This window comes from Pseudomyrmex gracilis, unplaced genomic scaffold, assembly GCF_002006095.1.
Source record: "Pseudomyrmex gracilis isolate BER0280 unplaced genomic scaffold, ASM200609v1 scaffold_65, whole genome shotgun sequence".
Taxonomy (NCBI): Eukaryota; Metazoa; Arthropoda; class Insecta; order Hymenoptera; family Formicidae; genus Pseudomyrmex; species Pseudomyrmex gracilis.
In genome coordinates, this window is record NW_018020649.1 from 23641 (window position 1) to 36848 (window position 13208).

The window sequence follows — 13208 nt, forward strand, 5'->3', positions numbered from 1 at the left end:
TTTTTTTCATGATGATTTATTTTACATGTATGCCAGACTATATTTGTCATAGTTTTTGCCATTGTGTCACACAAACAAAGTAAATAATAAAGAGTATTATTTATCATTTTTATTGGAATTATCATTGAAAATATATCTCATCAATATCCTCATGTACGGCGCTAAAATGATCAAAAAATCTTAATATTATAAATTAAATGATTGCATACTTAAAGTCGTTGCATGTAAACAATTTTATTCGTACTTGTAAAGTCAACGTAAACATCATCGGAAATAAACAATGTAAGCTAATATTGATGATTCATTGAAGTGTTTACGACGATGTTTTTGATAAGGTAAAAACATATTGCTTTCTATATTACAAAAACGATTTTATGCGTTTTATTTTCCTTTTTTCTTTTTTTGTGATTCATTTGCTTCGTTTAATTTCTCAAGTTCTAATTCTAGAGCTCTTTGTTTCCGTCGACAAGTTGGTGTTTTGGAAAACCAGGCTATAACATATTAAATATCGAAATACTTTATGTGAATTCTATAAAGTTAGAAAGAGAAAATTAAACTATATAGTATTCTAGTATCGCGTATATTTGTGATTACATGTATGAGATAGATATTTTTTATTTTTTTTTCCTGTTATCGCTTATTTTTTATTATACAAACCTAGAAATGCGTCTTCCTCTTCGCTATATACAGGATCTTTAAAACTCAATGCATTTATCAATTCGACATGTGTAAGCGGATGAGTTCGTAATTGTACCATGCGCTTTGTAGTCATTACCTGTTGTAACGTAGGACACACGCAGATAAAGATAAAAACATTATGAACAAAATAATTCTAGAATTGTACATATAATAGTGTATTTTAAAATGTGTATATAATACCTCGTTAATCGTCGCTAAAATAGTACCAATTGTGAAACCATCGCATGCCTTAGTCATAGCCGATGTATCAAACTGTCGATTAATACCCGAATACTAGAAATAAAAGTGTTTCTATGAAAAATGTTACACACATATGTAATATAAATCTATAAATAAGTAAACTTGTATAAAACAATCAAATATATACAGAATGAACGCCACATACACACACACACACACACACACAAATCTAAAATATATGTAATTTTGTTTTACAAATATGTGCGTGTAAAAACAAATTATTTTACTGTCAATATTGTTATTCCGCATCACACAAAATATTTATTTACTTTATATAATAAGTCCTTCCATATAAAAGATATAGTGCCGTAATCCGGTCTAGGTATGTATATAACTTTGTCGTATGTCTGATACAATAATTTTTGATCACCGTCCCAGGGTTTGTTAGATGTACCAATAAGCAGAACTCTGTCCTCGCTCGTGATGCTTTTCATCAGCTTTGGTAGATCTTTTCTCAAACGTTTTGGATCAGTTTTATCTCCTTTTGCTACCTTTTTCACAAACGGTTTTTCCGCATCGTCCATAAAAATCACTGATGGCTGTAGCAATCGCGATACCTTCAAATTACAAGTCATCTTGTAACTTCTCATTGTGTACAAATAGACGAAGTAATTGTTTTAATATCGTTTTATTTTTATTTTTGTTAGTTTTCCGAGATTCTGTCAATTATTTCAAGACTGCAGTTACTTTTTCGTAAGAAATTCTTAATTCATATTATCACTGGAGCGTTGCTGAGGACTCTATCTTTATTCTTTTCTCATCTTCTTTAGTTATTTCAATAGTTATGCAAGCTGTAATGGCTTTTATAACGACCAGAAACGTTTTCTTTGCTATTTCAAGTTTGTGACGAAAAATACTGTTTACAAAACTTGCGTGCGCAAATACATTTTTCTCTCTTTCTCTCTCACAATTAACCGAACATGAATAATACAAACCTTCGAAATTAAATGAATAAGCATGATTAATCCCGATTTACCGGGATATTTTCCGGCAATATTTGCTGGTGTAATGTCAAAGAGCGTGGCTCCAAGTTCCGTACAGATCGCGTTTACTAAAAACTTTTTGCCGTTGCTACGAGGACCGGCTATAAGAACTGATCTTACAAGAGGTGTGAGTTCTCTCAGAACTTGGTTACCAAGTGGAAGTATACAATATTCGGCAATCAGTTGTCTTATGTCGCCTATAATGCGTAAGTAGTTTATTATTAAAAATATTCCGAGTTGAGTAAAATTCATATGAAAGCAGAGTATTTTTTTACATATTTGAGAAACAATTGCAGCAAAAATATTCTTGACAAAAAAGATTGTTTATTGATAATTTCTCATTTTCACATATTAATTCTTATATTTATATGCATTATGTACAACTACAAATACATTATATATATATATATTTGTACATATGGACATATACAAATACATATATATATATACAGGGTGTCCCAGAATTGCCGTACAATCGCTCGTAGGCAGGTAGAAGGAGTAAAACTGAGTCAAAAAGTCCTGAACCATTTTTTTCTATTATTTATAATAAAGGAGTAATTATTGAGTAAATCAGGCCAATCAGCGCAGACCTTTAGCCAGACGCACGTCAGTGAGCCGCACGCCTGGTGTGTGTGAGCGCTCACTGACGTGTGCCTGGCTAAAGGTCTACACTGATTGGCCTGATTTACTCAATAATTACTCCTTTATTATAAATAATAGAAAAAAATGGTTCAGGACTTTTTGACTCAGTTTTACTTCTTCTACCTGCCTACGAGCGATTGTACGGCAATTCTGGGACACCCTGTATATATATATATATATATATATATATGTATTTGTATATATACATATATCAATTTGAAGATGTTAATTTTATGTACAAAAAATAGTTAAGTTAGTAAAATTATGCAAGGAAACTAAGTAAAAAAAAAAACATTTAAATTTAAAATTATATACTTTAAATTTTATGTTTTACATTTAAGAACTTTTAAGTTTTCTCTGTTTTTTATCTAGACTATAGATACAGCGGAATCTATTTAGCATTTTGCATATTTTACAAGTTGGCAACATAATGTAAGCACACAATGTGACACTACACTATCTATCTTAGATAGTGTGGCTGTATTTTTTACATTTACATAAATATTTTGGAAACTTTTTAAATTCTTGTGTGCAAAATTATCAAAAATATTGAAATATTAAATATCAAATTATTTGTAATAATAAATATATGTATATATAGAACTATTTTCACTTCACAAAGAAATACATTAATTACATTAATTACAAAAGAAATATGTAATCATAATGTATTCAAATATACCGATAACTGGAAGAGGATCTTTATCCTTCCCACGGAGATCATAATTTGCAAATGACTTTTCACCTTTAAACTCATTTAAGAAAATTTCGTGATGGAGCTTGATAATACCCTGCGAAACAAGCTCTTCGAAGAGAGATTCTGTAGTTCTATCGGGTGTCAGATCTTTCTCTTTCTTTTTTTTATTTTTCTTCCCACTTCTGCGTACTCGTTTCTGCGATTTCTTCGTGCGTTTCCCCTTAAAACCTCTGTCTCTGTCTAATGCGAGTTGGAGAGCCTCTATGTCACCTGATCGTACAACGAGATTCTTATTATTCTCTTGATCTTATTATTCTGATCTTTTTAACTCTTTTTTTTTTTAGAATTACAAGTTTATTTACCTCTCATCGCTTGGTCCACAACCACTCTAACTTCGTCCTCGACTTCTTTTCTCTTCTCCGCTTCTATCATATCACGATAAGGCAGCTGCATCGGATTCGCGGATTCGTCCTTGTCCTTCCAAACGTCCTGATATTCCTGATTCGCGCTAGTAAGTTCCGACAGGAAGTTAGAAGGAATTGATTTAAATCCTAGATCCGTTTCGTCTTCCGATTGCTCTGTGTCGCTATCTTTCTTCGAACGTTCCTTCGAACGTTTCGACTTTTTGGATTCCTTCGACGACACTGCTGTGGACTTGCTCACAGTGCTTTCGGTTCCCTGCAAGAAAATCACGTACAAGTACATAAAGAACTACGTGTAATTATACTACAGAATCAGTTTGAAGTGTTTAAACCGATCGTAAAATTTTAGGCGCGCGATTGTGTGACGCGTTTGAATATGTAGCTACCTGCCGGCTGAAAATCATCCGCGAACCGCCACTTTCTGCGGACGGTAAATCGGGTATTTTTCCGGTTTGCTGAAAATAACTGTCGATCCAATTTCGAATTTCGCTCCTTATATTTTCCTCCATGATAGCGCTACTGTCTTTGCGGATTCTTTCTTTGAACTCTATTAATAGATCTTCGTACTGCCGCTGAAAATCCATCTGCTTTTCGTATCTCTGCTGCTTCAGTCTTTCGACTTGTCGAACGTTCTCCGTGATAATTTGACTAGGTTGTAACATCCCTTTAAACAATTTTTTTCTCAATTCGTAATTTTAGTTGATCAAAAATTGATATCGAAATTATCTGTTATACCGATTAACATCATTTCTTCGAGACGTCTCTTACGAATGCGCCGTCTAGTGATATATCCTTTCCATAACTTCTGTATCTTCAACGCCGCGAGTCTCTCGCATTCTTCATCCTTTTCCTCCACTTCTGGCTTTGTAATTGATCTTTCTTTCATTTCGCGTATTTCTTTCATAAACTGATACCGCACCCTACCTTGCCTCGCTCGTTCGTGGGCCTGGCGTTAAAATTATCATTATACAAAGTGAATTGCTGACGAGTTTAGAATTGAGTTTTTCTCAAGTAAAATATTATTGGGTAACTATAAAAAAAAAAAAAAAAAAAAAAAAACGTTGGATGTACCTGAATGAGTCGTATAGCTTGCGACTCGGTCATTTTTTCGGGAACAACGGTCTCGTGAAGCGCGCCCAGATTTCTGAGTGTGCTCTCTATAAATTTTCGTCTCTCCTCGATTTCCGCGATGCGTTCGCGTCTGAAATACCTCGGCACCTGGATCTCGGCCTCCTGCGGCGTCACGCCGCACTCGATCAGCACATTGTCGTAATAGCTGTGCTCCGAAAGATCGATATTGACCAAATCGTGTTTCAGTTCCAGCAATCGGCCCAGAACCGCGTTCAACAATTTCCTGATTAACAGGCGCTTCTGCGGCTGTATCATCTGTTCGTAGCATTCCTCGAGTTTGTTGCATATGAGAATGTATCTCACGTAAAGGGGCGAGACGACGTCGTGTGCCTTTTTGCGATCCTTTTGGGGCTTAGTGCCCTGAATCACCGTGTCCGTTTGTATTGTTTCCGTGAGTAGCTCATAGGCCGTTTTCCAGAGTTCATCGTACGTTGCGTTCGACATTCTTCTTCGTAAGGCTCGGATATCGAACGTACTTAGCAAGATTCGATCGTGTTCTTCGTATATTGTCAATTGTTAGCTGCGAAGACCTGGCAACTGAATTATCGAAGCAGATCCGGAACCGTCGCGTTTGTCGCTTAGCGACCGACGAACGGGGTAGCAATGTTAAGAAATATTGATCTTTGATTATCTCGTTCTCCTCGCTATGCTATGTACTTTGAAAAATAAAACATGTGGAAACAAACAACTCAATGAGCAACCTTTTAATAGTTTACAACACGACAGATTAACCGGCAATACTCTATGTGTCGAGAGTTTTTCTTTCTAAAATTTAAATATTATGTAACATATACAGACATTTAAATGGCTAAAAATTTGAATGTACATTATTTTACTTTGAACATTTCATTTTATTACTTGTTCATTTCTGGACAATAAAATATACTGATGATCAACACCGATGTTACTCTGATGGCCTCTGTATTAGATTTGAATTTAGCGCAATTTTATCACGTGATCTACAGTAGTTTCTCTCTGCTTACATACATACTTTCTAAAAACAAAACCTGACAGCGTAAAGCGCGTTCTTTTTCTGTGAAAAAGAAGTTTACATTTTTATTCTGTTCTATTCGTTTGAACAAAAACTAAGACATTCAGAATATAAACTCAGTGTTATGAATAAAAAAATAGTTTGAGAAAAAATTGACTAAAGTGAGATGAATGTTGATTCCTAAGACCCTACATTATATATGTAACATCTTCAAATTTAAAATATGGAAAATACTGTTGTTTATTGGCCTTTTCACTGTTCTTTTACAATTAAATGTAATTACACGAGATTTATACCCTTCTATTCCGCAATTGACGGAATTACATAAATGTCCAGTATGCTATGGAGTTTCTGCATGTCACAACATTCATGAAGTAAATCTTTTATGGAATGAAATAAACGCAATAATCTCCAACTTATTTGGTGTTAAAAACGTGTTCTTTGGAACATATAACGATAACAAAGTAGTGCTAAAGAAATTGGCACATTCTTCCGAGTTGAAAGAATTTGACATTATGTTGTGTAATAAATTCCAATTGGAGTATCCTTGCTCAAGTGTTACACTGGGTAGATTACATGCGCTAGATTTCTATAATCTCGTCCAAAAGGCAATTACAAATGATTTTTCTAATGATGACTCCAGTCGTTTGAGACTTTGTCCAACAGCGCAACATTTGGATGATTTGTTTGATAATGTTCATCTTAACAATAAGCACATCGACCGCACAGAATATTTAATTAATCTCTGGACATTGGTTTCTGTAAACCCAGAACCACTTATTCTTCAGGTATATAGCGAGAAATGTGTAACTTAAAGATAGTTACTCGTTAACTGTAGGTGTAATTATATTATATTTCGTTATTTCTTTAGATATTACCTGCTGAGAATGGGTGGCCTGTGCCGAAATATTTTGGGTCATGTGGCCGAATTATTATAGAGGAATATGTTGGATTACCACTCTCTGATTATTACGACAAACCTTGGATACAAAGAGCAAAAATAGTTTCAAGTCTTTTAAATGCTGCTTACATGTTCACTTTTGAAAACAAAAAATTCGGTTTTTACTTAACGGATGTATCTGCTGATAATATTGCTGTTGACTGTAACAATGTAGCCAAATTGATCGATTTAGAGAATATTATTGTCGTTGACAAAAATATTTCTCAAGAAGGTAATAACGTATATGTGCTTTGTCGCGATAACATTGGTAAATATGATGTATTTACATACTATTAATCTATCTAGACCGAAAAGACAATTGGCAGAATTTACACAAAAATACGATGCATCTTAATTGCCCTAATTGTTTTGCATTTTCTGCCGAAGACATTTGTAATCATCACTTAAGTGATCATAATTACTACGCAATTTGTCAGGTACAATTTTATTTGCATTATTTTACGATTTTGTGTCTTTTTACAATATAGGTGTTATTTGAAAAATATATGCTAAGGCTGCATTTAGTTCAATGCATTATTGTTGATAACATATACCATCTTACTTTTTTTTGTTAACCGACAATCATACGAATTTCTTTACATTGATATTATTAATAATTTTAAACCGATATAAACGCAACTCAATATGTATTGCAGCTTCTGGCCCATGTAGAAATTGAAGGTCCATTTCTCGGTGGATTTCTTCATGATATTCCTGTCCATATTCAACGTCTACATCCAAACATAGAGTTCTTTTTACAACAATGTGCTGTTCCGACTTCTACTAAATCTAGAATATTTTTTGGACAACGATTGAAAGCATTATTGGATACAATTGTAGAAGAGATGCTTCAACATAAACATAGCAAAATGAAATAATTATGTTTTACAATATTGTTCTACTTCAAAAGCAACACGGATATAAGAACTCTCAAATATTTTTACGAGCTTTTATAATAAACTTATAAAAAGGACAATCAGCTAAATACGTTTACAATTTAAACTTATAAAAATATACGCTGCACTTTGATATCTAACGATATCTAACAATATGTATAAAACATAGCAAAATACTTGTATTCGAGATATTAGCACTATTTCAATTAATTAATTAAAAAAATTGCTCGCTTATAACAAAGATCTTACTTCGATACTTGTACGGAATATTAATGACTAATTTTTTATATTATCGCATGGCTGAAAAAATATTCTAAAAAGAATAAAATGTTCGCATATACAACAAATTTATCTTTTATCTATTATATACTATTATTGTATATATTATAGTATCTTTTGTCTATTATATTTATCTATCATATGTAATAAATTTATATACATATTCACGCACACTTGTGACAACAAAATAAAGAATCAATTAATATTATCGCACAAAATATCTGCGTTTTCGCTCATATAAGTGCTAAAATTCTCTTTTTTTACTATTTTACATTATTACTTTTATAACTATTTTAAGTTAAGAAACAATACGAACATATTGTATATATTTTAACAAATATAATAAAAATGTTTATATATATATATATATATAAAACGTACGCATCGATATCGTGAAAAAGTCTTAGTATATGCATGGCATTTTTCTATTATATTCTAAATTTAATATTAAAATCCGAGTTATGTATAATAAAAAATATCTTTTTACAGTCTCGTTGCACACACAAAGACACTTTCGCAAAAAAAATACTATAATAATATAAAAAAATGGCTAATAAGGACAAATATGCGGATAATTGTGCGCGGAAACAGATATTTTATTTACACAAAGAAAGAATGATGATCGACATAAATGTCTTAAATCATCTTCAGTATCAGAACACGTAAATTGATGTATAATTACATTTACGCAAATAGTTTGAATTCATCATATTGCTGCATTCAACAGATTTTTTAAAAGAGTCAAGACATTACTGAAAGTATTTCCTATTTTAAGAAATTTGTCTTTTTATTGAAATTATGAAATGTTAAAAACCATTTCATAAACATTTTAAAAATATATAGTTTATAAGATCACGTATTCATGATTAGTTATTCCTTATATAAACAATTAACAATTAATTGTTTCTGCGCACAACAACAAGTGTGTCATTTTATTCGCAAGTCAACTTTTTAGTCAACTTTTCTGGGAAGATTTGTTTATGTTCTTATACAATTATATAATTTGAAAATTAAATATTTAATTATGTAATTGAATATCTAATACGCAAGTATAATATTCAATACTATTCAATTATATAATTGTATAATTGGCTAAAAGTATATTGATCGAAGCGAAATATGAATAAAACCTGAAGAAAAGTCCATTTAAATTCAAATACATGATAAAATTGAGCTTGATAACATTTCACTCAGTCGGTAGTTTCTAAATTTTTAACTTTTTCTTTTAATAATGCGATCTCAGATTGAAGCTTCTCGATTTCATGTTCTTTACTGTTAATATCATCTTTTAAGGTCATAACCGTATTTTTCAGCTCGGTTATTGTTACATCTTTGTCTGCATTTATATCCTGCAAAAGTTGCTGCGTCCATGGTCGTTTCTGCGGATCTTCTTGCACCATTTGTACAATTATTTGTGCCTGAGAACCCGGAAGTCAAAAATTTTTGAACCGTATGGCAAAAGCATTAAATATCAAATATAATACACAAATAAAAAATAAAATATCGTAATGTACAAATTGTAAAACCTCACCCATTTATATCGATCAGTTGAAAGACTTGCTGGTATATTACCACATTTTAAAAAATCAATTATTTCAATTAATTCCATTTGAGTACGTGTTAAGATTAAAAGCTCTGTGAGAACGATTCCTACGCTGTAAATATCACTCTGCACACAAAGAAATTAAACGAAATATATTAAAAAAAAAAAAAATTTTTACTAAGGTTTTTTCTATCTATACCTTTGGATCACATCTTCCAGCTAATTGTTCTGGTGCTGCGTACATGCGAGTACCAAGCACGTTATGATATTCCTCTCCTTGTAATGGACAAGCTAAACCAAAATCACCTAATTGAATCTGAAGTTCTCCTGATGACGAAATAAATATGTTGCTTGGCTGTAATATAAATAAACACGTTTTAGTACATATTTCAGAATATATTAGTACGTTATACGCGCGCGCGCGCACGTCTGTGTGTGTATTAATATATTAGTACATTAATAAAAAGAAATGCATTTACTTTTATATCATGATGTATGACATTCTGCGAATGCATATAATGAACTCCACGAAGAATCTGTTGGAATATTTCAGAAATTACGGGTAGAGGAGTTCTATTTATTCTGCCGCGCATCCAGTTTTCAAGTGTTTGTTCGCATAAGGCCATTTGAATATACAAGGTATATATATATTGATCCTGAGACAACACAACACAACAAGTATTGAAGTCTCTTTTTTCAATTTTGTAGATCTGATCTCGTATAATCATGTTTCATAAATAAATGTGATTAAAAATATAAGAATGTACTGTATTTATCAGCTTGTATTTATCGTCTTATAGGTCATTGATTTTCAACATTTCATGTTTTGTCGAGCTTTACAAACTACACAATCGTATGTACAATGTAAACAAACAGAACCGTCTAAAGTGTCCATGTCATAATAACTAAATGTATTCAGCGAATATTCTTAAGTTATTTTCTCATACAAAATAATTTTAAGCAATATTTCGTATAAAAAATTTTTATTCTATAGTGACGAATTACTTTTACATGAGAAATTACTTTTGATTTTTATACCACAATTACGACTAGATCTTATACATGTCTATAGAATACGTTATCTGCTTACCCCATTAGAATAGGCGCACACTTGGCTAGTAGTATTCTCCATAGAACTACTTGAATCAGAATTGCTATTATCACTATTATTGTCAATTGTTACATCTTCATTTTTGTCGCTATTACTATCACTATTACTATTTCTAAAAGATATTTCGTCTGAAGTGGATTCTTCTTGTATTTCGCTTTCTTCTACTATTTCCTCGACTCTCTGTTTTCCTATAATATTTACCGACAAATCTCTTGGAATATTTTATTATTAATGATATTAATAGCTTACATTGTTCGAGATTTATGGCTCTATACGTACCAGTTGTGTTACTTGATGTTTTACAAACTGATGTATTGTCTTTAGAATTCAAAGAATTTTCGTCACTGGACGAATCTTCAAAAATTTTTGAGTCACGTGATTTGTTCCTTTTCGGTCGTTTTCCTGTTTGTGTCCTATATGATCTAGAATCTGCGGATGATAATCTCGAAATAAAAGATGGTTCAATCCAAGCTGCTTTGTAGGGGACGATATTCGGATGATTTAATTTAGCTAGTGCGTGCACCTCATTCAGATGTTGATTTATTATCTTCATCTGTTTAGAAGATACAAATATCTTCTTGATGGCATATTCTATACGATCAAGACAATTCCGTGCTTTGTAAACTTTGCCAAATCCACCATCACCGATAAAGCTTATTTCAGTAAATTCTTGATAGTAACGAGATAACTTTGGCAGTGTACTGCATACAAAAACACATATAAATGTTAGAAGCGTATTATATGTAATGAAAACTTAAAAATACACAAAATGAACATACGCAGGTATACTCAAAGGAATTTCACTTCCAGCGGCAGCACATGCAGCTTTGACAAGATTATAAAAAGCATCTCGATGTTGTTTTCTCAGTATATCAAATTCGGTCATATTGTAGGATCCATCAATCAATTGTGCTTTAAACAAATTATTACAAATCCCTGAAAGACAAATATTTATCATTTTTTCTATATATCTTTTCAAGAAATAAATTTCTCATAATTCTTATAAGTACCTTGGTAAATTTTTTTCCTGCGTTCTTTATTTTTTTCAAAGGCAGCACACAATTGGTGTACAAGAGATTCAATTAAAATACTAGTTGAGGGATTTACTCGTTGGGTGAACCCATTCTCTTGATTTCCATTATTAATAGTATTTACTGACAGTGTTGATCCATTAATATCACTTACTGAAAGTCTTGTCCCATTACCTATTTGCATGTATATAAAGTAATAGAAAATTTTACAGAAATAATTATTGTGGAAATAATCATTTTAGTTTATTTTTTTAATTGATTTTTCAAGAAAACAAATACATTTTAAAGTATAAAACATACAATCTTAAGTATGTAATGTTTCAATTTCAAACTTTTTGTTAGTATTTTCTTTAAAAAAATTAAAAAATTTTCCTTGAATTTTATTATTTAATTTTTAGTCATTACATGCATGATGTAACGTATATAATATATTACAAACATACAAAAAATAACAATCACAAAAGTGTTTTCTTGCAGATATTTTTTCTCTTTTTTTCTGATATATAATCACTATTTCTGTTTAAAAAATAAGGTGTTTTACTTTTCTGTTAATTATAGAAATATCGAAATTGTTCGTTATATTGTGCAAACATATATATTTATTTTTTTAAAAAGTGTAACTTTGTCTTGTATTTTATATAAAACAAAACACCAAATAGAAAAAGAACTTTTTAAACAGAATACTGTAAATGCGCGAAAGCCACGTTATGTAAACTAATCTTATTTGACAAGTGGTTTAAAAAGAGGCGCGAGATAATTAACGTGTTGTCTAGTATATACCATCAAATGCGGTTATAGTTCTCAGCTCGCTCCAAGGATGATCCATTGTTTCTCTCGCATCATCTGCCGTTTGCGAAACGACAGATTCTGATATTTGATCATCACCAGAAAGCTCCATAACGCCTGACATCCGGTAGCAGACTGACAGCTCCGCGTTTTCTTCTGTTAAAATGTAAACTCTGTTTCTGTTTGTCTCTGTAAACCAACTGGACATCGTATTGGTACACGTTTCGCCGACTGCTCCCAAGTTTCTTTTGCAATCTTTAAATTTTAATTAATAGAAAAGAACTTGCATGACTGCACATTTTTTATATTGAATATACATTCCTTATTCTATAATTGTTACGTTTTCAATATTTATTAAGATTCATTATCTTTGTTTTCTTAAATATTTGTATTTTGCACTATTTGGAGTGCAGAAAGTGCAACACACGCAACATGTATTTGAAAGAATTGAAGGTTAGATGTTAGGTTAGGTTAGGGTTAGATTAGGGTTAGGGATTAAGACTAGGTTAGTTAGGTCAGGTTAGGTAACAGTAGATTGGTAACGTTCTGGAATTTTCGACAACTTTCTACTATTAACAGCTCACAAGAATTCGCTCTACCCACAAGCTAAGGCTGTGTTCAGTTAAGCAAGATGGAACGAACTAATGCAGGAAATGAAGGAAATACAGGAATTGGAACTAATGAAACCAGAGAGAAACCTGAGAGCGGCCATCCTAATGTAATTTTTTACGACGGTTTCAGCCGCTGGTTTTAGCCGTATTTCCACAAAAGTGGAACTCAAAGGCCGTTCTACATTAAACGCAAGTCGCAGGTCTCG

The 13208-nt window shown here is 31.9% G+C and overlaps 3 protein-coding genes across 4 annotated transcripts; 1 reads left to right on the forward strand and 2 right to left on the reverse strand.

The window, feature by feature from the left end:
• Window positions 1-215: 215 nt before the first annotated feature.
• Window positions 216-5288, reverse strand: LOC109854425 (IQ and AAA domain-containing protein 1). Its single transcript, XM_020427498.1, has 10 exons — window positions 4755-5288; window positions 4419-4629; window positions 4070-4347; window positions 3624-3939; window positions 3247-3531; window positions 1875-2119; window positions 1209-1496; window positions 880-972; window positions 658-775; window positions 216-491 (listed from the first exon to the last, which is right to left on the reverse strand). The coding sequence occupies exons 1-10, from the start codon at window positions 5256-5258 to the stop codon at window positions 382-384; spliced, it is 2448 nt and encodes an 815-aa protein (XP_020283087.1). The 5' UTR covers window positions 5259-5288; the 3' UTR covers window positions 216-381.
• Window positions 5289-5789: 501 nt separating this feature from the next.
• On the forward strand, window positions 5790-7973 carry LOC109854423 (deleted in autism protein 1 homolog). Its single transcript, XM_020427495.1, has 4 exons — window positions 5790-6593; window positions 6677-6977; window positions 7052-7182; window positions 7402-7973. Exons 1-4 carry the CDS (start codon window positions 5976-5978, stop codon window positions 7621-7623), a joined length of 1272 nt encoding a protein of 423 aa, XP_020283084.1. The 5' UTR covers window positions 5790-5975; the 3' UTR covers window positions 7624-7973.
• An 85-nt stretch (window positions 7974-8058) lies between these two features.
• Window positions 8059-13027, reverse strand: LOC109854434 (eukaryotic translation initiation factor 2-alpha kinase 1-like). 2 transcript variants are annotated; one of them, XM_020427513.1, is made up of 10 exons: window positions 12976-13019; window positions 12386-12646; window positions 11585-11779; window positions 11354-11510; window positions 10854-11275; window positions 10554-10762; window positions 9943-10119; window positions 9663-9818; window positions 9452-9589; window positions 8059-9338 (listed from the first exon to the last, which is right to left on the reverse strand). In XM_020427513.1, exons 2-10 carry the CDS (start codon window positions 12597-12599, stop codon window positions 9111-9113), a joined length of 1896 nt encoding a protein of 631 aa, XP_020283102.1. In that variant the 5' UTR covers window positions 12600-12646; window positions 12976-13019; the 3' UTR covers window positions 8059-9110. The 2 variants fall into 2 exon arrangements, with proteins under 2 accessions (XP_020283102.1, XP_020283103.1); XM_020427514.1 differs by having other exon boundaries at window positions 9943-9999; window positions 12386-13027.
• Between the last annotated feature and the right edge of the window lie 181 nt (window positions 13028-13208).